The sequence below is a fragment of the Urocitellus parryii genome, chromosome 2, assembly GCF_045843805.1.
Source record: "Urocitellus parryii isolate mUroPar1 chromosome 2, mUroPar1.hap1, whole genome shotgun sequence".
NCBI classification, from domain to species: Eukaryota; Metazoa; Chordata; class Mammalia; order Rodentia; family Sciuridae; genus Urocitellus; species Urocitellus parryii.
Genome location: NC_135532.1, coordinates 186149219 through 186177020, shown reverse-complemented (window position 1 = coordinate 186177020; position 27802 = coordinate 186149219). Strand labels below are relative to the sequence as shown.

Sequence of the window (27802 nt, the reverse complement as noted above, 5' to 3'; positions counted from 1 at the left end):
AGTAATACTTAATTCACTCAATATGTGCTTTTGTTAGCTTTTTTGCAACTGTGGCCAAATGACCTGCAAGAACAACATAGAGACAGAAAAGTTTATTTGGTTCTCAGGGTTTTAGAGATGGCCATCTCTATTGCTGTGGGCCCAGAAGGATGTGGCAGAGGAAAACAGCTCAGAATATGGCAACAAGGAATCAGAAAGCTCTGTTCACCAAAGGCATGCCCCCATGACCTACCTCCTCCAGCCATGCCCTGCCTGCCTTCAGTTAACACCCAGTTAATGCAGTCAAGTGGATTAATGCACTGATTCAGTTAAGGTTCATAACCCAGTCATTTTACCCCTAGACTTTCTTGCATTATCTCATACATGAGCTTTTGGGAGTCACCTCAGTCTAAACCATAACAATATATTGTCACCAAATTTTGATACAGTAAGGTCATCAGACAAAGCAGAATGTCATTTCACATTATTTATCCATGTTAGCCAAAGGGAAATTCTTACAATATACTAATTTGTTTTGATTTCAAACACATTTCATTGAAAGTTATAAAAAAAGAAAACTATAGAGAAAGAATGGTCAAAAAGTTTTTATTATTGTTAACACCAGTAATCATGCAGCACTAGTCACAGTCACAATAGCTTGTACAAATTGCTTAAACTTGAAATGTAATAAGAATTTAAATTAAATAGTATAAAGAGTAAGTTCTTGATTTAGACAGCTGACTTGTGGGTATTCAGTCATTATTTGAACTTATATTAGTAAAGCATTAAGATTGAAATATCAATTATATTCCATGTCACCACAGTTTATCATAATTGAAATGTTCCCCAGTTATCACTTGTGATATTACATACTTAAGTTTCAACAACAAAATTAACATTTAGGCACAGGGGGATAGATTTTGGTGTATAGAAGTATCACTGAAGATAACTTTAAATTAAGACCATAATTTATATATATTCTCCTGCTTAAGATGAAAAGTTCCCTATGAGAACTTGGAATTTGGAAGTGATTCTATGCACTGTACATGGATTTTTAAAAATTTTTATTCTTTTTAGATATTCATGACAGTAGAGTACATTTTTACACATTATACATACATAGAGTATAACTTATTCTAATTAGGATGCCATTCTTACGATTGTACATAATGTGGAGTGTCACTGGTGGCGTATTCATATATGAACATAGGAATGGTATGTCTGATTCATTCTGTCTTTCCTATTCCCATCCCTCCTTCCTTCCCATCATTCCCCTTTGTCTAATCCACTGAACTTCTATTCTTCCTTTCCCCTACTTAACTGTGTGTTAGCCTCTGCTTATCAGAGAATGTACATGGATTTTTAAGTTTTAAACCATGTATAAATGTATGTGCACATGAACATGCAAACATTTACATGGGCAACCATAACGCAACTAGTTAGATGACCTACAATGAGGCAAATACAAGCTCTGTATGTAATCAGTTAGTGATAATAAATTTTAAAACTAATCATAAGGTTAGGGGTGTAGCTCAGTGGTAAATGAGTACAAGACCCTGGGTTCAATCCCAAGCACCAAACAAACAAAGCAAATCATAAAATACTTTAAACTCAGATTATCTTTATTCATTTAGGTAATTTTCTCTGTCAAATGGGATAAAGACTAAAGTAAAATAATAATCTTTTCATATAGGATCACATTATTACGATTCAGAGGCAGGATGCTGGTATCTCAAAAGTCCTAAAATGACTGAAAAGTATAATGCTCTTTGGTCTCCTCTAAGAATTCTAGCAAAAAAAAAAAAAACAGGAAGTTCTTGGAAATTTACCAGGTTACACTTGATTAACAGTTAGGATCTGTGACCTAACAAGAATAATTTAGAGAAGGAAAAACTTACTTTAAGCTCATAGTTTCAAAGGTCTCAATTCATGGTCCGCTAAGTCCATCACTTTGGATCTGAGATGAGGCATAATATCCTAGCCGAAGGACCCAGTGGAGGAAAGCTGGTCAGCTCATGGCAGTCAGGAAGCAGAGAGAAGGAAAGATGCTAGGGAAAAAATATAAACCCCAAAGGTACATCCCCAGTAACCTACTTCCTCTAGCCACACTCTACCTGCCTACACAGTACAGTAGTCCTTTCCAACTATTAATCTATCAAATGATATAACCCACTGATTAGGTTATAACTTTCATAATCTCTTCATTTCACCTCTGAACATTCCTACATTAATAGGAGCTTGGCAGGGGAGGCATCTCATATACAAAGCATAACAGGAGCTAAGAATCTGATGCAAACACAGGTTTTATTTGATATATGAATTAAAAAACAAAACAGAAATGTGGAAAGAGAATAAAACAGGATACAGATGATAAATAACATGGAAAAAAAGAGAATATGTAATAGAACAAGTTATTCCTGATTTTGTTACTACATATTTACTTCTTTGTGCCACTTAAGAATTTTTCAAATGTGGTACAATTTAATACATAACAGTATACATAAAACACAGTCTTATATTAAGATTATTAACTCTCAAAGCTCAGTTTTATTTGCAGCTTATGAATATAGGATGGCATCTCATTTTTTTAGATTACCCACAATGTCCTTTAGGTACCTTCTTATTGCTACCATACTTAGGCCTGAATGTCTGATTGATGAGATATTTCAAGAAGTTGGAACTTTTAGAAGGGGTTGTGCATAAGATTGTGTGGCTATGGAACTAGATAAGCATTACTTCCAGTACTATTAACTCAATTAATAATACATTTTGAATCGTATCATTTTCTGGAGATGTGGAAAGAGAATAGGAGCAGAACTCCCTTAAAATTAGCATCATAGAGAACTGATGTCTGTAGCCAAGCGCCTAAATCCATTGGTTACTTATTCACAGTCATCTTTGGGAATCTGTGGGGTGTTTCTTATTAGCGAAAAGGGAGGATGGCCATGAATGTTTTAATTTTTTAAAACAAAGCACTACCTATTTATAGTGGAAATTTTGAGGAAAATAGAGAAGGTAAATAAATCACTTAATTTTTAGAAACAGATATGCCTCCTTTTCTATCCCTAGATGCATTACTATATAAATTTTTTATTAGCATATGTTTTGTGATCTACTTTTTCATTTACTATCTGGCTAATACCTCACCATGTCAATAAGTAGCCTATATACTTTAGAATGACTACATAGACTGTGTTCCATCTTTAAGATATTTTATGGTTTATAATCTAAAGTAGGGCTGTTAAGTTGTTTTAAGTATTTTCTATTAATATGGCATTGAACGTCTATAGATAAGACTTTCCATACAATCTTGTTTATTTCCTTAAGAGAGATTATTAGAAAGAGATGTGGGTCAGACAGTATATATATTTTTAAAGTCTGTTGATATATTTAGATAAAATTCTTATCCAGCAATGCTGTATTAAGATAATAACTATTTATATTAGGATCAAATTCTTCATCATTCTGACTTCTCTGCAATCTGTCAGTAGAATGAAACCCAACTGTAAAAAGAGAGACAGAAGGTTACTTATAATTGAAAAATACATAGTATCTTTTCAGCTAGGGAACTTCAAGACTACAAATTACCCCTAATGTTCTAATTAGGTAAATACAAATTTTTCTTTTATTAATGGTTGTTAAAATGAGATAGTCTCATATACCCTACGTGAAATTTATTAATCATGTGGTTTATATATTTACATCAAAATGAAATTATATAATTTGAATATTGAATTTTTTACATATTAAAATTCTTTCCTTTTTTTATTTTAGACACATAAAGAAGACCCCTATCAATCATTTCTCAACAATTATATAGTCAACTAATGTAACAATGGTACTAATATTGGGACGCAGACTAAACAGAGAGGATCTTGGGGTGCGTGATTCCCCAGCAACTAAGCGTAAAGTTTTTGAAATGGACCCTAAATCTCTGACAGGTCATGAGTTTTTTGACTTCTCTTCAGGATCATCCCATGCTGAAAACATACTCCAGATATTTAATGAGTTCCGAGACAGCCGCTTATTCACAGATGTTATCATCTGTGTGGAAGGAAAGGAGTTTCCTTGCCATAGAGCTGTTCTTTCAGCCTGTAGCAGCTACTTCAGAGCTATGTTTTGTAATGACCACAGGGAAAGCCGAGAAATGTTGGTTGAGATCAATGGTATTTTAGCTGAAGCCATGGAATGTTTTTTGCAGTATGTTTATACTGGAAAGGTGAAGATCACTACAGAGAACGTTCAATATCTCTTTGAAACCTCAAGCCTCTTTCAGATTAGTGTTCTCCGTGATGCATGTGCCAAGTTCTTGGAGGAGCAACTGGATCCTTGTAATTGCTTAGGAATTCAGCGCTTTGCTGACACCCATTCACTCAAAACACTCTTCACAAAATGTAAAACCTTTGCATTACAGACTTTTGAGGATGTGTCCCAGCATGAAGAATTTCTTGAGCTTGACAAAGATGAACTTATTGATTATATTTGTAGTGATGAACTTGTTATTGGTAAAGAGGAGATGGTTTTTGAAGCCGTCATGCGTTGGGTCTATCGTGCTGTTGATCTGAGAAGACCATTGTTACACGAGCTCCTGACACATGTGAGACTCCCTCTTTTGCATCCCAACTACTTTGTTCAAACAGTCGAGGTGGACCAATTGATCCAGAATTCTCCTGAGTGTTACCAGTTGTTGCATGAAGCAAGACGGTACCACATACTTGGGAATGAAATGATGTCCCCAAGGACTAGGCCACGCAGGTGAGAAGATTTTCAAATATAGATAATAAAATTTTTTAAAATAGTTTTAAATCTCCTGAATCCAAACTCAGTGTAGTCATTTATTTGTATAGTTTACATGCAGTTTTTGTACAGTTTAATATTTATTTTGAATTATGTAAATAATGAAAAGGAAGACTAGTGAAGACTGCATTCAACAATGCATTTTTAAAAATTTTTTTTGTAGTTGTAGATGGACAGAATGCCTTTATTTTATTTGTTTATTTTTATATGGTGCTGAAGATCGAACCCATTGCCTCACACATGCTGGACAAGCGCTCTGCCACTGAGCTACAGCCTCCACACAACAATGCATTTTTTTTTAATAATGTCCTGAGCTATCAGAGAGTGTTAAAAGGGTCTTTGCCACTGTGCTTGTCTCAACATATTACTACTAATTTCTCTTAACCTTTGTAAGACCTCAAACCTTTCCACTTTTCTTTCCAAGAGTTTTTGAATACAGAGTAGCTAAATGGTAGGCTCCCTTAAGACTGAACAAATTATGTTATGTAGGTGTATGAATTTGGCACAATGAGTCTACTGTTATATATAATCATAATGTACCAGTAAAAATAAATTGAAGAAACAATAAGCTTGCTTACTTAGACTGCCTCTACTTATTAAAAACAATTTGCACATCCACAGACTGACCTTTGTCCTCCAAGACTGAACATGGAATTTAGAGGTAAAGTAAGTAAACTGGTATGCAAAGTGAATTCACAGATGTAAAACTCAGATCTCCAACCTTTTATAAATGCCATAGTTACTATATTTAATGTCAGTCTCAATTTTTAATCTTTTTTCTGATATGAAATTATATCATCCTTTAGAACTTGTGCAATTTATTAGCATTGCACTGTATTTGTGTCTTCTTAGAAAAGGTTATTTCTTTAAAACACCTTTTGATTTTGATTGACAAAATATAGAAAAAATAAATTTTCATGCCTTATTAATAGACAAAAATACTGTTAAACTTTATTATTAATAAGCAGAAAATACCTATTTTGAGAAGCATTCCAGAAGAGAAGTTTTTTAATATTTTTCTGACAAAGCTAACATTGCTGTTCAGGTTTTTTAACTGTAGTTAAAAAATAGCATAACGGTTATCATCTTACCTATTTTTAGTTGTACAGTTCAATATTATTAAGTATATGCACACTGTTGTGAAATTGGAATTTTTTCCAGCATCTCTTTTTTTTCTGTACATTTACTGCAGCATATAAAACCACATTTTTAACTTTCATTTTAAGTGCCATTGTTACTCATTATGTCATGAAATATTCTATTTTTTTTAAATCTAAGCTAGTTTGGATGTAGCAAGATTTCATCCATTTCCTCATATGTAAAGTATGGATAATAAATAGGGTTTACTTCACAGGATTTCAGATTGGAACTATTAAATTCAATAGTCCTTAGGCATCCAGCATATATGTAGAAAGTCCCTAATAATAACTAGCTACTATTATGTATGCGGTATTATATAGATCAATACTTGAAAGTCTAAATTTTTTATAATTAGATACAATATTGGGTAACTGGGGCTGGGGATGTGGCTCAAGCGGTAGCGCGCTCGCCTGGCATGCGTGCGGCCCGGGTTCGATCCTCAGCACCACATACCAACAAAGATGTTGTGTCCGCCTAAAACTAAAAAATAAATATTAAAAAATTCTCTCTAAAAAAAAAAACAATATTGGGTAACTATTATAATACAAAATTAAGACCAGGTGCAGTGGCACACGCCTGTAATCCCAGCAGCGTGGGACCTTCCTGAGGCAGGAAGATCGCAAGTTCAAAGCCAGCCTCAGCAAAAATGAGGCGCTAAGCAACTCAGTGAGACACTATCCCTGGGGATGTGGCTCAGTGGTCTAGTGCCTGAGTTCAATCCCTGGTAACCCCCCCCCCAAAAAAAAAATTAATATAGTATTTCCTTATACCAGGATGAGCAACTGAATTTACTTAAAAGTCTAGAACATTTTATTCAAGTCTTTAGCAAAGCATAGAAAGCATACAATTTTATCCTATAATTACACTGATGTTTTAAAAAATATTTTTAGTTAATAGATGGGCTCAATACCTTTATTCTATTTATTTATTTATTTTTATGACGTGCTGAGGATTGAACTTGTTGTTTCACAAGTGATAGGCAAGAGCTCTACCACTGAGCTATAACCCCAGCCTGATTTTTTTTTTTTTTTTTGTAAGTTAAATTTTTTTAAAGGACCATTAAAACACTTGGACTGATCTTAGGAATGTGGAAAGACCAAGTTTCCTGGATGTACTCATAAAGAAAAATAAACAGCCTGGGGCTGTGTGATTATTAGCTCTTCTGGGACTTTTCTGAACACATAGTATCACTCTAAGGGTAAAATCACTTTTTCAAGCAGAATTCCCTTATAGCAGACAGAATGTTCTGGGAGTCAAATGAGGTTGACTAGTACCCAGCCTGTATATTTTATAGTACCAGAGTAGGGACCAAGGGTAATCCGTTGTAAAATTCAAATAAGCCATTTATTGTATTATTTATAAAAATATAACCTGAATAGAATCAGATTGCTGAGTATAGGTAGCTTATCATTCCTTTAAAGAGAAAATTTTCCTAATCCACCTAATTATATGATTTCCAAAAATTTGTTTGGCATTTAATGTTTAAGAGAACCAATCCATTTTATACAGCAGAACACATCTATATGGAAGATTATAGCATCACCTTAGTTTAAGAAATGAATAAGAAAAAACAAGCTACAGTTATATTGAATTTGCAGGCCACTGTAAATATAATAGCAGATATTTATTTTATGTGGGCATTACATGAGGAATGGGGATTGAACTCAAGGGCACTCGACCATTCAGCCACATCCCAAGCCCTATTTTGTATTGTATTTACAGACAGGGTCTCACTGAGTTGCTTATTGCCTCATTTTTGCTGAGGCTGACTTTGAACTGGCCATCCTCCTGTCTCAGCCTCCAGACCGCTGGGATTACAAGCATGCCCAACCCAGACCTTCTGCTTTTTTTTTTTTTAAGATTTATTTTTTTAGGGCTGGGGATGTGGCTCGGGTGGCGGCACGCTCGCCTGGCATGCACGGGGTACTGGGTTCGATCCTCAACACCACATAGAAACAAAAAGTAGAGATATTATGTCCATCTAAAACTAAAGGATAAATATTTTTTTAGTTGTAGTTGGACACAGTATCTTTATTTTATTTATTTATTTAAGTGGTGCTGAGGATTAACCCAGGGCCTCACATGTTCTAGGCAAAGGCTCCCCGCTGAGCCACTACCCCAGTCCCAGATCTTCTGCTTTTTATTTGCAGGCCTCTTTTCAGTCCCTCTCCAACTTGATCTCTCTTTAGGATTTGACATTGTTAATTGCCTTTTCTATTGGCTCTTTTCATTGGCTTCTGGAATATCATTTTTCTCATAGTCCTCCGGTTTTCTCCAGCTGCTCTTACTTTATATCTAGTCTTGGAAGTACTGATTATCTGCTTGTTCATCTCTCTCTTACCTTATTTACTTCCCTGTGTGATCTCATTTATTCTCATGATTTCAATGCTGTTGACAACCAAACTTGTTATCTCTAACCCAGACTTTTTTATTTGTTCATTCACGTTTCTTTTGTTTGGATTTTAGATTTCTTTTATATGTTTTATTTATACACTTATTTTTAATTTTATTACTTGATTGTGTCTTTTAAAAAGATAGCATAGGCAAAATAGCAGGATTAAAATTAAACTTAACAGCTCATATTATCTCATGCCCAATCCATATTCAAATTTGAACTATTCTTTAATAAACTTGTATCCAATCCAGAATCACTCATTACATCTGGTTATTTCCAGGAAGTCTCTTTTATTTCCAAAACAGTTTCTTTTTCATGATTCTGAATTGTTGGAAAAAAATTGTCCATAAAAATATTCCCCTTTCTGGATTAATGTGGTTACTTCTTAAGGTATTTAATTCCTAGAAACTGAAATATGGTTCTACAAGCTTCAACTTGATGAATACTAATTAAATATTTGTGTACATAAGTATTTATATTAAACCACATTAGGAGCACAGTATATGCTGTTGTCCCATCATGAATGATGCAAAGATTTAACTCTGTGTTAGGGTGATGACAGTCTGCTCGCTCCACTGTATAGTTAACTTGTACTCCCCAAATTGGCCAGTGTTTTTTTTTTAGTGTTTGTCCTATGCCAAGTATTCTTCAGAGCTCAAGCCATACTGGGTATTCTACCTATTTACTCATGTGTTTTCAGATGACAAGAGAAAATCCTAGAGTACATTGTTTAAAAAGCAGTGTGACAGTAGTTTCCTAGAAAGAGGCAAATCTAAGAAGAGCACAAAGCTTTGATTTTCTGCCCTGCCAGTGGTAAATCCTTGTTTGCTTAGAGAGAAACTAATCACAGAAGGTAGTAAAACTTAGGAATAATTTGGATGTATTTCTTTTTTTTCTTCTTCTTCTTCTTTTTTTAGTTTTGATGGACACTGTACCTTTATTTTATTTATTTATTTTTCGTAGTACTGAGGATCGAACCCAGTGCCTCATACGTTTGAGGCAAGCTCTCTGCCACTGAGCCACCACCCCAGCCCCTAACTTGGTTGTATTTCTAATGATATATATTTTGCAACTGTAAATCTTTGTTTTGATATATTTTTCAGTGCTAGCATTATGATGTATTAAGAGTACAGGCTTCAGAATCAAACGGGCTTTAGAATCTCACTCTACACAACTAATAAATTCCATGACCATGGGCAAGGCACTAAAGTTATACTGTATATTTACAGAGTAGGAATATGGTTTAAGAGAGAAATGTTTGCTATCAAATAGTTTCTTTTTTAAACAAAATTTAAAAAATTTTTAGACTTAGCATCTGTTCCAATAGTTTTTTCAAAGCTTACTTTATAATTGTTCTAATTTAAGAACAAATTTTGTTACATATACATACTACCTTCCCATCTATCATTTCTAATAGTAATGGCAAATGTTTGTGTTCAGGAACTGTTACAGGACAATTACATATGTAACATAATGCTCAGAAAAGCCAGAGAGTGCCATTATTATACCCACTTTACTGATGAGCAAACTGAGTCTCAGAGAAGTAATTTGTTCAAGGTTACATAGTTTAATAAGTGGCAGAGCAAGGATTGAAAACAAGTGTTCTGGTTCTAGAGTATATGCTCCTAAGTAGTATGCATAGTGCCTCTTGTACATTTTTAATATTAATATTTAAAACACATTCTGCAAAAACGATGTATTTTATAGGACCTTATTAAATAAGCTTTTTATTCAATAACTGTTTAATTTACTGTTTTGCCTGTTTTCTTCCTTCAGTCCTCTTGCTAAGTTCCCAAGTTAAAAATTTCACATTAAGGTGGAAAACATGGGGGGGAGCAGAAAATTTATATGCTCATATTGACAATCTAACACACAGTTGGACTCAGAAATACTTTTGAACTCTAAAAAGAATCATTTAGGGCTGGGACTGTAGCTCAGTTGGTAGAATGCTTGCCTCGCCCATGTGAGGCATTGAGTTCGATCCTCAGAACCACATAAAAATAAAATGAAGGTATTTCGTCCACTTACTATAAAAAAAGATAAAGAAAAAGAATCATTTATTAAATAAAGCCTAAGTTTTGTCGAGTAATTACTGTCTCTGTGTCACCCCTGTAAGCAAAGTACTAGGCTTCAAACTCTTCATCAGGAGAAAAATAGTTTCTCTGCTTACAGTGGGTCTCTGGCTTTGTCCCAGTTCATGAATCTTAACTGTGGTATTTACTGTCTCTGGTTCTGATGTTTCACATTCCTGGCCATTGTTTGACGATCTGATTCTGACCTCCAATACACTTAATTTCCATTTCTTGCCCCAGCCCAAATACTAATTTCCGTTCTATCCTGAGTACCAGACATTTATTATTATTGTTTTTAAGAGAGACAGAGAGAGAAGTTTAATATTTATTATTATTTTTTTTAGTTCTCCGAGGACACAACATCTTTGTTTGTATGTGGTGCTGAGGATTGAACCCGGGCCGCAGGCATGCCAGGCGAGCGCGCTACCGCTTGAGCCGCATCCCCAGCCCCCAGACATTTAAACCCCTAATTGCTTGGTAGCTTGGTTCTGATTTTGCATTGTGTCCCAATCTAGATTGTTCCTACCATGATTCTCTGGAAAAAGTAGTAGTCTCCCCTGACAGATGCTAATTTTACATTTTGGGAGGGCTGGACTACCTACATAATGAAGTTCTCATGTAGAAACACAGATGATATTAAACTAAACAAGCATCTTACAGTGTATTGACCATAAGTGGCAAGTTGTTAATGTCTGTGGAAGATATCAGTGTCCTTTACCATACTCCATTGAGCAATAGAGATAGCTAAGACTTGTAAGTTCATTATTTTGAGTTAGAATCAACAATTAAAGTGCTTGTCTCTTTTAATATTGTTCACTTCCTGTTATCTGTATAATGAATATAGAATTTAATTGCCATAAAGAGGACAATGCTCAAGTTCCTGTTGTAAACCAAGGAGAAAACTAAGAGAGTTAAAGAATATTTTTTTAAGAAATGATATTTTACGATTATTTAATAAATTTCTTGTTTCTTATTTTATAGGTGATAAAAACAGGGCATAATTAAGCAAAATGACTTACTCTGGTTACAAAATTACTTAGTATCAGGGATAGGACTAGAATCTAGAATCTGAATTCCTATTCTAGTCCCTCTTAAAAAAGATATTCTAGCCAGGTGTGGTGGTACACACCTGTAATCCTGCAACTCACAGGGCTTAGGCAGTAGGATACCAAATTCAAGGCCAGCCTTGGCAACTTAGTGAGACCCTGTCTCAAAATTTAATAAATGAAATGGGCTGGGGGTGTAGGTCATTGGTAGAGTACCATTGCCACTGGATTCAATTCCTAGTACCACATATATGTACACACAAAAGATATTCTGTATTATAGGAAGTATGGCTTACCAAATTTATATATATTCTTTTGAACTCAGATACTTTTTTATGTAAGAATATACATTTAAGTCTTCTACCTTACACTCTGTTCCTCTGAACTTCTTTTAGAAATCATCTTTTTTAAAAAAAGGGGGGGGAGGGTGGTTAAAATATTTTTAGTTGTAGATAGACACAATACCTTTATTTTATTCATTTTTATGTGGTGCTGAGGATCAAACCCAATTCCTTACATGTGCCAGTGAGTGCTCTACCACTGAGCCACAGCCACAGCCCCTAGAGATATTCTTTGTTTAGATGTGTGCGCGTGCATGTGTGCTCATATGCAAACCTCTCTACTTTTCTTATAGAGGATACTGCACTCAAAATCCTTCACCTCATTTTTACTACTTGAAAAGATCTTGGGAAAAGTTCTATTTTACCACATACAGACCTTTCTTCATTTTGTTATTCAGTTTTGATCTGGATAGTATGCCGTTTATGAATAGACTAATTTATTTAACCCATCTCTTGATGGATATTTAGGTTGTTTCTAGAGTGTGTGAGTGTTTCCATTGCAAAGCATGATTAGTTACTATTCTGAGCCTATGTCTTTGCATACATACAATGTTAATTTATAGCATGAATAACTAGTAGTAGTATTGTGCAGTCATAGGATATGTATAGTTTTAATTTTTGTAGGTATTGTGAAAATTGCCTTCCAGTTTATACTTAAGCTAGAAATATGAAAGCACGTATTTCTGCAGTCCTTTGCCAACCTAGTTTGCATTAGTTTTTGTAAATCTTTGCTACTGTGAAAAGGGAAAATGACATCTCATAATTTTAATTTACATTTCTTTTTTTAATGTGGAAGATTTTCACATTTTTCCTGAGTATAAAAGCCATTTGTATTTTTTCCTGCAATTCATTGAACTCTAATGATGTATCAGAATTCTGGATTGTGAATAATAGAAACTTTTTTTTTCATAAAAGGCAAATATAAATCCAAGAGGCTTGGGAGGTAGAGACAGGATGATCACAAGTTCAAGGCCATTCTTAGCAATTTAGCTAAACTTTGTTTCAAAATATAAAAAGGGCTTAGATGTAGATCAGCAGTAAATAGCCCCTGGGTTAAATTCCCAGTATCCCCTTTCCTCCCTCCCTGCCCCCCCCCCCCCCGAAAAAGGCAAATGTATTTAAGGGAGACTGTATCTTGTAGAACCTAGGAACAAAAATTCAACAGGACCTTATGGAACAGGCTACTAAAAAGCCATCAAAAACCAAGCTGGCTGGGTACTGTAGCCACACCTATAATCCCAGCAACCCTGGAGGATGGTGAGTTCAAAGCCAGCCTCACCCAAAAGCAAGTTGCTAAGCAACTCGGTGAGACCCTGTCTCTAAATAAAATACAAAATAGGGCTAGGGATGTGGCTCAGTGGTCAAGTGCCCCTAAGGTCAATCCCTGGCACCCATCCCCACCCAAATACCAAGGTGTGCATTCTGTCTTCTGTTCTCACCTCTATTCTTGGCATGTATGCATAATTTTCTTTCATTAATCTTGCTGAAAATGGCCTCTCACGGGTTTGGAGTTTATATATTACAAGTTCAATCACTCAGACTGAATCTCTCCTCTTGGGGAGAGGGATCTCTGAATGAGCCAGACAATCTTTTCTGGCCATGGGAACAGGAAGAAGCAGCAGAAGTCTGATGACTAAAAAGCATGCTAGGCTGAAAAGAAACCAAATGGTGGCTGTTAGTAGTACGGTCTAATTTTTATTTAGTTTGTTCTTAGATTGGGCAGATTAGGACTAGGGTAATTTACATTAATTGGAGAAAAATTAGAAAATATAATCAAAAAATATTACCCATTGTCTTACCTGTAAGAGGTGATTGGCTTTATTCTTTCTCTCTCACACACTCTTTTTGGCCAAACTGCTAGGCAGGTACTCTGAGTTACATCTTTATTCTTTTTTTTCCCTCTATAAGTTTATTATTTCATGTGTAGCATTGTAATCCTTTTCTTACTTTGTTTTTCATTACTCAATATTTGTTAAAGGTGGTTCCATAATATGAAATCTAGTACAGTATACCATAACCACCATCATCATGCACATTTAAGCTGTTTCTGATCCCTCTCCCCCTTTGTACTAGGGATTAAACCCTAGGACCTGCTACATACTGGGCAAATATACTACCACTGAGCTACATCCTGGCCCTTTTTCTTCTCTTTTCTTTCCTTCTCTTCTTTTTCTTTTCTTTTCTTTTCTTTTCTTTTCCTTTCTTTCTTTCTTTCTTTTTTTCTTTTTTTTTTTTTAGATAGGATCCCACTAAATTGCCCAGAATGGCCTTGTATTTAGGATCCTCCTGCTTCAGCTTCACAAGTAGCTGGGATTATAGGCATAAGTCACTGGATCCAGCTATTTCTGATTTTCAAACTTTAAGATGAACATCTTTGTTGCTCAGTATTTAAAAACATCTGTGGTTAGTTCTTGAGAACTTATTAATTAACTGATTCTGATCAATACAGCCATTTCCTCAGAAAATCCATTCTGCCTATTGCCTTTCAGGTAGACAGCCTCACCACACAGGTGGTCTGTGTCCTCACCAGGTTTAGAAATTAGGAAGAGATCAAACTGTTAGGGACAGATTTAACATTCACTATGAGAGATTATTAACTCATTTATCTTCTAGTCTGTGTAAATCTATTTGTGGTGAGAAATGGAACTGTCAAGAGATTCAAAATGTTAAAGCAATCTGCCCAGTATGTTCTCTTACTATAGGCAAGTCCCTATATGGGAAGCCAAAGTATTCAAAGGTTGTTTGGCAAACATGGAATCTAAACAAAGGGAGTCGGTGGGTCTTTAGAACCAGAGTCCTCTCAGCTAATATAACTCGAGGAACTCTCTCACCCAGCATTAAAATATTCTTGGCAAAGAAAAGATAATGTTCAAGTCACCTTACCTAAGATTCTCTTTTCCCTGGGTACAGCAAATATTTGCCTTTGTGATTGTTATTTATTCTTTTATTCATTTGTTCATTTATTTATTGTTTTTAGGGCTTATCAATCCCCTTTTCTATCTTTCGATGAATCAACACATTGAATTTGGTAGTGTAATATGTTATAAACTAGAGAATCATACTGTTTCCTTAGACCTAGTGATGGTTTGATTTTCATATATTTTTAAGTCTTAGAATGGTGAATAGACTCTATCACTAACATCTCTCCCTACCCCTCCTTTCTGATTTCCTAATAAATGGGAACACACTTCCTTTCCTTGTTGTGTTTCTTAAAAATCCATTTTGTTACTAGTCAGGATCATCTTTCAACCCTTGTTGTTGATGAAAGTTTGGGAGTTCATCTGTTTCTGGCATATTTGACATTGATTTATAAGTAGGTCTGTTATTTCAGATAGCAGTTCCTATATTTTACCTTTTCAGATTTTAACTGAATCTGGTAATTACTACATTTTTGTTGATTTGGTTTAGAATATCTGTAAATTTATAATTATTTTATCTTTCACATAAATCATATAAATTTGACCTTTTCTTGAATTTATGATGAAATAAAAGGAAAATTTTAAAAAATATATTATTATCAAAAGGACCTTTTGGAATGTATGATAAAAGAAAGGAAGATTTTTAAAAATATATTATTTTAAAAAGAACCATTTTGTTATGCCTTCCTAGGGAGAACTGGCAAAACTTAATGCTAGAGCAGCAGATATTTATTTCATCATTGTAGAAGATCAAAAACTTTACTTCAAAAAAATTAATGAAATAGTACTAGGGATATAGCTCAATAACAGAACACTTGCTTAGCATGTGTGAGACCCTGGTTACATTCCCAGCACCTCCAAAAAAATAGATTAATTAATTAATTAAATAGATCTATTTTATTGGGTTAACACACTGTGGTGAGAACACCGGACTTGTATCAATTAAGTTAAAGACTATTTGGTTACAGATAGGACCTTCAATATAGGCAAAACTACAAGCTTATAAGTGAAGTATAAAACCAATGTTCTATAATTATTACTCTGGATTTTACATTAAAACAGTTAGCCCCAGTGACAGTATTTAGTAATTTTATGGTATAATTGACTAAAACTATCAGCATTCTGATGTGGTCTTATTTTCTCTCCACATTTAATTAAGAGAAGAGGGATTATATATAACTTACTCAGTCTGGTTTTTAGCTGAGAAATGCAGCACAGATGTTGGGGAAACCATGAAGCTATATTTCAACTATGAAAGAAAATCTGTTTCTGCATTTGAGGCACGGTAAAATGGATCATAAATGCCAAATCTTATCTTTCTTGTAGCAAACTGCACAATTCTTGCCAGAATAAATGCCATTATCAGTGAAGAAAAAGAAGAGAGATTATTGAAAATTTTTAATGAGATTTGACTTGTAGTAACCATAAAATGTAATCACAAGATTTTTTCATTTAGATTAAATTTCTGAACAAATACAAAAGACAAAGAATTTTAAAATTCTAAAGCTGTCTATTGAAGCTTATGAACAAAGAGATCTTGGTTAAGCATTTGTTTTTCCTGTGTATCTTTAGTTGAGGCCAGTGACTAGCATGAACCATTAGGATTCTCTTCATGGTCTTAAAGGTGTTTCTTCTTTTTTATTTTTCCCATTCTAAAAATAGACTGTATTTACTGTCAATTTGAAAATTGTAATGATAGAAAGTGGAGCACAATACCATTCAGAAACAACCTTCATCTGCATTTTGGTGGATTTTTTTCTCAGATACATTTTTAATATACCATTGAATACACTCTTAACTATAATTTTTTATTTTGTGTTTTTTCCCCTTTAACATCCTTTGTTGTCTGCATTTTTACTGACTACCTGACACTTTTAGTTAGATTACCTTAATTTACTTACTCTGTATTTTTAAAATTTACTTCTGAACAAATACATAAACTTCTTTCTCTTTTCTGTTTTATATTTTTAGTTGAACATGGACACAATACCTGTATTTTACTTATTTATTTATTTTATATAGTGCTAAGAATAAAACCCAATGCCTCACATATGCAAGGCAAGCGCTCTATCACTGAGCCACAACTCTAGCTCCTCCTTTTTTTTTTTAAACTTTCCTTGAATTAGAATTTTTCTCATTGTCAGTCTATTTGCCTAGTATTAGATAACTAGACTATTTTTCTTATTTTTATTAAGCATGTATTATCAAGGTATCTTAGTCCACTCAGGAATTATAGCAGGATACCACATACTGGGTGGCTTATAAACAATGGAAATTCAGTTCTCTCAGTTCCCCCAATTCTGGAGACTGGGAAATCCAAGAGCAAGGTGTCAGCAAATTCAGTATCTAGAGGGGGTCACTTCCAGGTTCATATGTAAATGGTTTTTGTTGTTTTCACAGGGCATAAAGGGTCACATAAACTTCTTTAAAGGGTGCCTAGATCAAACCCATTAATTAGTTTTTTAGAATGAACAGTCTGATTAAAAAAAACAGCATTTTCCTACAGTTAGAAAAAGTCCATTATCTTACCCTTGTTATATATATCTGAATTGCTGCAAAACTGCATTTGAAAGTCATTCTTAATATTACTTGATAATATCTTTAATATTAGTTTAAATATTAGTGAATTAGATAGGCTCGTTTGACTGGTTTACCATTTTTAGGTCAAAACCCATAGAAAAAAATATCCATAGACATTTTCTGTGGTAAATATTCTCAAGTAAGTAACTGCCATTCTGTACTTTTGGCACGTATACAGAGAATAAACTTAACTGTTTGTTATGACAATGTGTGGTTTGTTTTTAGGATTTTAAAAAATTTTGAATACATTTTAATATTTATTATTATTTGCATTTTTACAATAATTATTTTAGGTCCACTGGCTATTCAGAGGTGATAGTTGTTGTTGGAGGCTGTGAACGAGTTGGAGGATTTAACCTTCCATATACTGAGTGTTATGATCCTGTAACAGGAGAATGGAAGTCTTTGGCTAAGCTTCCAGAATTTACCAAATCAGAGTATGCAGTCTGCGCTCTAAGGAATGACATTCTTGTTTCAGGTAAATAAAGGATCACTGGAGTTGCTAGCTGCTTTTCATTTGGATATGACTTGACTGTTTTAAACAACAATAGTGTCTTAAAAGAAAATAGTGAAATGTGAATATGCTCACTTTAGGCAAATCTTTTTATACAACAAATAAAACTAAAAATAATATTTTTCTTTTAAAAATAGTCACAAGATAGAATGAGCTGAGCATGGTGGCACACCATATAATCCCAGCAACTCAGGAGGCTAAGGCAGGAGGTTCACCAGTTCTAGGCCAGCCTCAGCAACTTAGGACCTAAACAACTTAGCTAGACCCTGTCTCAAAATTAAAAAATGAAAACAGGGTTGTGGATATGGCTCACATAATTAAATGGGTGGTTGAATGCCCCTGGGTTCAATCTCCAGTTCTCACCGCACCCCCTGCAAAAAAGGATAAGGATAATATAGAATATAACTATTGAATCTATGCTCAAAAGTCTGTTAATTGGCACTAGACATGGTGGTGTACACCCATAATCCCAGCAATTCAGGAGGCTGAGGCAGGAATATCACAAATTAGAGGCCGACCTCTATAATTTAGTGAAAACCTGTCTTATAAAAATTAAAAACAGCCAGGGGCAGTGGTGTAGGCATATAATCCTAGTAGCTCAGAGACTGAGACAGGAGGATCATGAGTTCAAAGCTAGCCTCAACAAAAGTGAGGCACTAAGCAGCTCAGTGAGACCCTGTCTCTAAATAAAATACAAAATAGGGCTGGGGATATGGCTCAGTGATAGAGTGCCCCTAAGTTCAATCCCTGGTACCACCTCCCCCCACCCAAAAAAAAAAAAAAAAAAAAAAAAGATTGGGGACGTAGCTCAGCTGTAAAGTGCTTCTCAGTTCAATCCCCAGTAATTTAAAAAAAAAAAAATTATTTGATGGGTACTGATATCTGACTTCTAAATTAACAGTCATATATTTGTAAAACTCATATTCTGTATTTTATTTTAAGAAGACCTGTAATCATTACTTCTCAAGATTATAATTGACAAAGTTTAAATCTGCTCTGTAGAACTATTTTTATTAAGCTGTAAGAGCGTCTTTCTTTCATTTATTGAACTTAATTCTCAAATTTATGAATTGCCTCCTGTGCTTTGGTGGCATAGATCTCTTGATGATAAATATATAGTGATATATTATTCCATGTGCACTGTTTTGCATTTAAAGGTGGAAGAATCAATAGTCGTGATGTCTGGATTTATAACTCACAGTTAAATATTTGGATCAGAGTTGCCTCTCTAAATAAAGGCAGATGGCGTCACAAAATGGCTGTCCTCCTTGGTAAAGTAAGAGAAACCATTTTTATTACTATTGCTGGTACATTTCCAAAATAAATACCACAGCTAAGTCCTGCATTTCACTTTCCCTTTGGGTGTTTTGGATTCAAATAGTATTTCCTTCCATTCCTAACCACAGTAGATAAACTGAAGATATAAACAATATGACACTGTAATTTTGAATGGATATTTTGTTCTCCCAACTTGGAATTCATGGCAATGTAGCACATATCTTTTCTCATGCATATTGGAATCCAAATGCCTAAGAATTGGAAAAGAAAGGAGTTATATCAAAAGGGCAATGTCTAATCCAAGCAAAATTTTTTTTCCTTTTACTGAATTTGGCAGGCAAGCTAAGATTTACTTATCTAAAATGATGTTACTTTATCTTTTTTTTTGTACAAGTAAGGACAAAACAAATTTAAATAACAAGATAAACATCAACATATTTTAAAGAAAATGTATTATTGACTAAAGATAATGAATATTATTAAAATACATACAATATAGGATAAGAACCATATACTAGCCTTCTTAACCTTTTAAAGAACTGTATACTCTTTTTAAAAGTTAAATCTTATATTAAAAACCCATTACATTAAACAGATTATCTTTAGCAGCTGTATTAGGGAGTAATTCAGAGTCTGTAGCCATTCCCTGCCAGCATCTCTGTGAGCGCCTCCAAAGCCAACTTAAATGAATGAAAAATCTAAGTGAGGATCTCGAGATACTTAACTGCACATAATTCTTTGATTGGTCCCCTCGAACCTCTTTCTAAAAAAATCACTACCTTTAAGGCCTTACAGTGAGACATTTCAGAGCCACTTAAAAAACCAGAACTTTTCTAATTGAATCAAAGATGTTGGCTTAGAATTTCCTACTCAGACCCCTATCAGTCTTTCTTGCCCTATATTCCCACAAGAGGCTTCTTGAAGTCTCTATACTGTGGACACTTAGAGCTTCCCAAAACACAGTTTAAAAGCTATTGTTGATTACTAGAGACTGTAATATCATATATGCTGCAGCTATCAACAAAGCCTATGAAAAATTGTGATTGATGTACTGGAAATAAAATATCAGTAGAAATCTTTTTGAAAACCATTGATGTGCTCATACCTACTATATTCTATGTGGTTTTGGTAGCTATGCCTAAAGAATGACAAAGAATTACTAGGAAAGAGACTTTAAAATAATTGAGGGGTTAAAAGGAGATGAGCTCTGACTAAAAGTATAATTTGTAATTATTTAATCTGGACATAGACAAATGAAAATGATTGATGCATCAAAAAATATTATGTTTTAGTAAATTCAGATTTTTTTGACAAATACTTGACTCAAAGGTACCCAAAGCTTAAGGTGCTAAATCAAGAAATAAGAAGAATCATTTCTGTTTTACACAGCAGGTACCCAATTCATGGAAACCATTATCCTAAAAATTAAAATAGAGGCTGAATTCAAATCTATGAATATATTTAAAAATTGTAATACTCTCTATAAGGAAACCTAAGATGACTTAGAATTTAGAATATAGAAAGAGGATATTTACTATAACTTTGTCAGTTTATAAGGAAAACCTTGCCCAAGGTTACACAGATAAAGCAATGGCAAAAGCTCAGATTTTCTCACTCTAGAGCCCTTCTGTCTTGATGCTCATGGTGTGCATTTTTCATTTATATGTATAGGAGTATGTACTAAAGTTTAATCTCTAAGGTTATATGATAAGTACTCTTGGGTACATTTTTAACTGAGTGAATAAATAACTGAGTTTCTGAGAAGATTAATTGCTATATATGGAGAGGCGGAGCTAGATATGAACCCAGCTGTCCTGTTCCTTGAAACTGCATACCACTTAGAGCTGCACAACCTTTTATAAGTCACTTTACCTTCCTGAGCTGTATGGTGTTCTGGGCACAAATCCACCATTAGGTCATCATAACATAATGTGAGAAATGCATGACAGAAGTGACATTAGCTTCTGTAAAAATTTAAAGGAACATTGAAAGATAAATTGTAGACAAATTTTAATGACAAGATGTGAAGTTTGGCTTTGGCCCTTGGGATTCGTTGTTGAACTGTTGAATTGATGGCCAGGTGCTTTGGTGCTTGCCTATAATCCCAGAAGCTCAGGAGGCTGAGGCAGGAGGATCACAAGTTCAAAGCCAACCTCAGCAATTTAGTGAGGCCTTAAGCAACTTAGTAAGACCCTGACTCTAAAGAAAATTAAAAAAAGGGCTGGGGATATGGTTCAGTGATTAAGGGTCCCTGGGTTCAATCCCCAATACCAAAAAAAAAAAAAAAAGGAATTGATGAAGTGTTTTAGGAAAATTAATCTATAAGTTTCCAGAGCACAAGAATGGAGATCAGGAGGTTATTTGAGGTTTGAAATCATGTGGACCCTAAGGTAGGATGGTGGTAGTGACAAAAGGAATGGGCAGATACAAGAGATGTGTGAAAGAAGATATAGATAGATATAAATAGAACTTAATTAAATTAATCAGATATGAAGGAAGAGTTGATGACGACTGCTCATTAAAGGAAACACGGAGAGCTTTGTTAAAATTAAAAAAGCTCCAGATATCTTTCATATAAAGATATTGATTTGCCCTGCCTTCCTCCTGTTTGTAAAGTGAAAATGTACATTAAAGCTCTTTGAAGTGAAGATTATAAATTCATTATGCATCAGGTACTAAAAGATAGGCCCTGTCTTCCAAATTCTCATAATCTAATAATCCTTACCTAATATTTTAGTTTCATAGTTTATTACTTTATGAAAATCAAATAGTTCATCATCCATGAGTGTGAACACTTAAGGTAAATCATGCAGTTCTCCATGATCACCAAGGAAGTGGTGAAAATTTGTTCTTGAAGTGGGGGTGTGAAAAAAGTCATAAGCTTTCATGTATAAAGTACAGATACACATACAGTGAGACAACAAATAAACAGTATATCTGTGATATTAAAATTTCATCCAAAGTGGTCTCAATAGGGGAAAAAAAGAGTCTTTAAGGCTTCATGGTAGTGTTAAAAAAAAAAAAAAAGACGACACGGAAGCTCTGGGTTAAATATATTGCAGTTATAGATATTTATCAAGGGCTTTTAAAGAGAGGAAATCCCTTCTTTAACCAACTAGTTCAAAATTTGGACTTTTGATATTTAAGTGTTTTTATGTATTTTACATATAGGTATACGTCGTAGGAGGCTATGATGGACAAAACAGACTTAGCAGCGTAGAGTGTTATGATTCCTTTTCAAATCGATGGACTGAAGTAGCTCCCCTTAAGGAAGCAGTGAGTTCTCCTGCAGTGACTAGCTGTGTAGGCAAATTGTTCGTGATTGGTGGAGGACCTGATGATAATACTTGTTCTGATAAGGTAAGTCAGTGCTCCTGCCCCCTACTCTCTTAACTGTGGATGGAACCCAGAGCCTTGAGCATGCTGAGAATGCTCTATACCACTGATCCATGTCCCCAAACCATAAGCCATGTTCTTATAAAGAAATTACCAAAAATATATATAAAAAGGGAAAGACAGAAAGTTTATCCAGTAGGTAGTTAGGTTGCTTAGTGTGAAAGATCTTTTAAAAATTTTCTGGTACCTTATTCTTTTGGGGAAAACCTCTGAATTTTGTGTTGTTAAAGCGAGACCCTACAATATCTAAACACTTTTCATAACAAGTGTAATTAAAGATGTTTGAAATAAAACTAATCTCAGTACTGAAATTTTACTGCTATCATCTACAGAATCTAAATTATTCACATGCAACACAGTTGGGAAGTGAATTAGCCCAGGATAAAGCACAATGACTAATTACACTACTTCCAACTAGGTCATTTTTGTGCATACTTTCAAAGTATTTTTAGAACAAAAAGGAGGAAAAGGAGCCCCTGCAATGTAAATAGAGGATGGCTCACAGTAACTTGCAGTTCATTGAATTCCTGAGACAAAAGAACATATGTGGTCCTGACATCTCAGGAAACACCATTTTTATTGTGGGGGAAAAAGTATCTAATGCTTAATTGATCTATAAATGTTACCTTAATTTTGTCAATCGATTAATTCTTTTTCTAAGTTAAATTTCAATACAGTGTGGTCAAATGTCACTTAGAATTCATGAATTCAGAACTTACAATAACTTATTGAATTGAGGTCTACTTGTATTTTTTTTTTAAGAAAGGACTCCTTAAAAGTACAAAGAAATTATTTTCAGATTGAGGAATGATTATTCCACATAAGGCAATTTTTAAAAATTTAGACTGCTAATTTCAGTGGAAATAAGTAAAACTAACCTGATGGCCCTTCATCCTGGAAACAGTGTGCATTTATTACTTTTTTCTGCTTCATAGTAATAAATTTGTATTTTTTTGGAGAATTTATTCTAAATATACACATTTCACTGTGAGGCTAACCTCCTCCTTTAATTCTCTGAACAAATGGAATTTTATTTTGAATCATGTTTCTGTGTATTGGTAGACCTTTTATTAAGTAAATTTACTAATTTATTTAGAAACTTTAATTAAGTGTTTCTATATATTATTAGGTTCAATCTTATGATCCAGAAACCAACTCTTGGCTACTTCGTGCAGCTATCCCAATTGCCAAGAGGTGTATAACAGCTGTCTCCTTAAACAACCTGATCTATGTTGCTGGTGGACTGACCAAGACAATATACTGTTATGATCCAGTTGAAGACTACTGGATGCATGTACAGAATACATTCAGCCGACAGGTAATATTGTAAAACAGTCCAGGAGACAAATAAACTTAAGAGGGACCAAGCACATGACTACTATTAATCCACTGGAATTTTACTTTTAAAATATTACCTATTTACTTGAACTTCATATTTTTTTAAAGTTCCACATAAAACTTTTATGAACTCATTCCAGGGAATTTTTTTTTTAAATAACTTCCTTTTTACCATCCCAAGATGAAGTATCTATTGATTTTTTTATTCCCTTTAACCTTTTTCAGAACCCTATTCTTGTCTTCATCCCCTTTTTAATATTTTTGAAGAAATATTCTCATATGGATGCTTTTCTGGTTAGCAACTAGGTCATTTGTTGTTTTTGTTATAAAGGACATGGTTTGTGCGTTTCCACCTGGAGCCCACTCCCTTATCCCTGCCATTCCCCAAAAGACCTTCCCTCAACCTTTTGAATCATGGCTCTGTTTACCTTCCTTCTAGCAAAATGCTGCTTTTGATGCTGGAAATCTGGCTCTACTTATAACCACTTAAAAATGTTGTACTCTCACAGTCACTACTAGTAATCTCTTTAAGTCTCTTTCATATTTTTCTTAATTTTTTCTACTCAGTCCTTAAATATGAATGTTGTTTGAGCCCCTTTCCCCTTACCTCTTCCCAGTATATAGTCTATTCCTGAATGATTTCATCTGCTACCCAGTACTGAAGACTTCAAGTCTTGATCTGCACCAAAGCCTCTCTCCTGCGCTCCAGACTCCAATTTCCAGCTGTCTATTTTCCATGGGTGCCCAAGACTTCAGACTTAGTTAAAATGTACCTTCTTTGCCAAGCTTACTTTTTTTGTGTCTCCAAACAACTTAGAAATGTAATTTATTAGATATTCTTCACTTTCTATTAAATTGAACCAATCTATTAAATTGAACCATTTTGCCACCAGATCTTTTCTTTACACATGTAAATTCATCTCTCCCTTGACTGGAAACCTACTTGTTTTATCACTTCATTCTAGACCTTCTCTTAAGAATCTTTTCTTTGCCTTTTCAGCCTCACTTTCTATAACTGTATCACAATTACATTCCCAATCCCGATTTTCTTTTTTTTTTCCTTCTTTCTTGCCTTCCCTCTTTCTTCTCTTCCTCCCTCCCTTCCTTCCTTCTTCCTTTTTAAATTTTGAGACAGGGTCTCACTAAGTTGCCAAGGCCAGCCTCAAACCTCATGGTCCCCCTACTTCAACTGCCCAAGTCTCTGGGATTATGGGCGTGCACCACTGTACCTTGCTCATTACTTGTGTTCTCTAAACAGGTCATATATATTCTTGTCTTGGTTCTCGCTGTCTCCTCCTTAGCTTCTAATGAACCTTTTTTTTTTAAAAAAAAAAACCTTCTCTATTTGTAATTATTCATTTCAGAAACAAACTTCATAGTTACAACAAACTGATTTTACTTTGGCCAGAACTGATTGTGTTTTCCTTCTGATGTTACAACTTCCAACACTTATATGACACTAACATATTCCCTAATGGGTATAAATTGAGTATTTTCCATGCTGGTCTTCAGCCTTCTTGAGAATACTATTCTAACTCATCTCTTAATGTATTTTGGATTTATTCATGTTCAGTAAATATTGAGTAAGTAAGCAAATGAGAAAGTAAAGTAAATGAAGAACCTAATTTTAAGATAATCTTACATTCAAGATACACAAGAGATATAACATAGAACTATAAGGATAATTAAGAGGATTTGAGTATAACACAATCTTTTTAAAGTTGTTGATATTGAGTTATGGTCTCCACTTAATAATGTATTCAGACTAACATTATCCCAACTGATAAAAGAGACATAATATGATCTTCAGCTTCAGAATATGGAGTGAATATAATCTTTTATCCTTCTCATATTACATTTAAGAGGAAATGAAGTTTTAATCTAAAATGTCTTTTATTGGCTTGTTTTATGAATATTTTAAAGAGTAATTCATTTTTACTAAAGATCACTGTTCTTTAGAAACTTGATTATACTGTACAAAATGATTAAGAGAGCTTAGTTAGGAAGCTAATTACCACATAAACATAATGCAGAGCATACAATGAATATATTTTTAATTGGATGGTTGACATAACCAAAAAATATCAACAACAGGACATCATGGCACATTTTCTCTAAACAGTGAATAACATAGATTTCAGAAATTTCAAGGGAAAGGAACATTTGGATCAGAAGTATATTATATTTTACAAAGACTATTGAAGTTCAAATGTAGTGCCAGGATTTGGGGGATCATTTTCTCTCCCCTCATTCCTTCTCACTACCAGTATTACTAAGTGTATGTATGTATTAATTGCCTGCCCTTTTAATGCTAATCAGTGAAAAAGATAATTCTAATTTTTTGGTAGACAATAAAATGAGAAATGAATCTAAAACTATTGCTTTTTTAATGCTCAAAATATTAAGTAACAAAGAGTTGAAAATATTTTAACTTTTTAACTTTTTAACTTTTTTTTTTTAATGGTCCTTATGGACCCAACCTATTTCTCTATTTGTTCTTCACCATTCCCATGCCTCTCAACTTTGCATAATTCCTTAAGGTCACAATTTGATATTCTAAACATATTTTGCTTTCTGCTTTCTAACCCCCATTAGAAATGTCCTTGTTAAAAAATTATAGGTTTGGGGGGTTTTTGTGGGCTTTTTTTTTTTCTTTTTAGTACCAGAAATTGAACAGGAACACTTAACTACAGAGCCACATCCCCAGTCCTTTTTATATGTTTTCTTTTTATTGTTGTTGTTATATTGAGATAGAGTCTCACTAAATTGCTGAGACTGGCCTCAAATTTGGCCTCCCAAGTAGCTGGGATTACAGTGGTATGCCACCATGCCCAGCAGCAGGGGTGTTTTTTAAGTCAATTATGAAGATTTCTTTTCTTTCTTCAGTAGACCAGGTATTTAAAATATCATTAAAGTTTAGAATAATTAAAATAACTCTGATTATTGTTGTGTGCTGTTGGTTAACATTTTAACATTTAAGCATTTATAAAAGTAATTAAAGAGAAGATTTTTAATAATATAAGAATCATTTAATTTTAGTCTTTAAAAATAACATTAAAACTTCATATATTGATCAATTATTTTTGCCACTAGCTACCCTTTGAGTAAAGAATAAGTGTTTCATATAGTATACATATACACAGAGTAAAGAGTAGGTATTTTACAGAGTGAAATAAACAATTTTATCTGGTAGAAATAATTTCCCAGTATGAATGAATATTTGTTTTCAAGGTGGCTTGCTTCATTCATTTAAATTCTGAGCATTATTATCTGAAATATTAATAACCAGATTGTGTAATGACACATTGCTTTAGAATCACCATAAAAGTAATTATACCATTCAATATTCAACATAGCTTGTACCTGAAAATTAAGTATATTTTGTCATTGTTTTATTGTATTCAGAACTTTTAGAATTTATAGAAAGAGCTCATTGTGCTTTAGTTTGACTTATAATTTGCGTAGCTCATGGGTTTCACTCAAGATAAAAATATCATTCATTAATGTTAACAAGCCATTTCATTTTCACATATAAATTCTAATACAGGTATTTTAAGTACTCAGTGATGCTTTCAGACCTGAAGATTGTGCAAATCCACCACAATTTAGATTTTTTCTATAAGAGGAAAATCTATATGTAGCAAATCTGGCCAGTGAAAATGTTTATTGAACTCATTGGTAGAACTGTTTCCGTTATAGATGATGTGAAACCACAATAACAAGATACAATATTACAAGATATTAATTTTCTGAAGTAAAATGAAATGTAAATAGAGTATTTGACTTATAGCATAAATAAGTCCATGTAAAAGTGAGATAAATTTTAGTATTGTTTATTTGTTTGAAAAATCACTCTCATTTTTCACAAAAATAATTATTTTATGTAGTTACTATATTATTGCCACACAAGAGTAAAACTTAAGCTAAGAATACCATTATAGGCAAAGATAACTAAAATGTTATTTGGATCATTTCTGTGATTTGGTTATAACTAATATTTGGTTATAG

At 33.8% G+C, this 27802-nt stretch overlaps 1 protein-coding gene across 5 annotated transcripts in view; it reads left to right on the top strand.

Moving 5' to 3' along the window:
• The window catches only part of Klhl24 (kelch like family member 24), a 40153-nt gene that overhangs the window by 8402 nt on the left and 3949 nt on the right, over positions 1 to 27802 (top strand). For 4 of the 5 annotated variants that reach the window (XM_026389413.2, XM_026389411.2, XM_077795375.1 and 1 more), the window contains 5 exons: positions 3754 to 4734; positions 17562 to 17746; positions 18940 to 19058; positions 22232 to 22420; positions 23586 to 23774. In XM_026389413.2, the coding sequence (XP_026245198.1) occupies positions 3815 to 4734; positions 17562 to 17746; positions 18940 to 19058; positions 22232 to 22420; positions 23586 to 23774 (1602 nt within the window). In that variant the 5' untranslated portion in view covers positions 3754 to 3814. Of the gene's footprint in view, positions 1 to 3753; positions 4735 to 17561; positions 17747 to 18939; positions 19059 to 22231; positions 22421 to 23585; positions 23775 to 24411; positions 26691 to 27802 lie in introns of those variants that run through there. The other variant, XM_026389414.2, reaches the window with a different exon arrangement.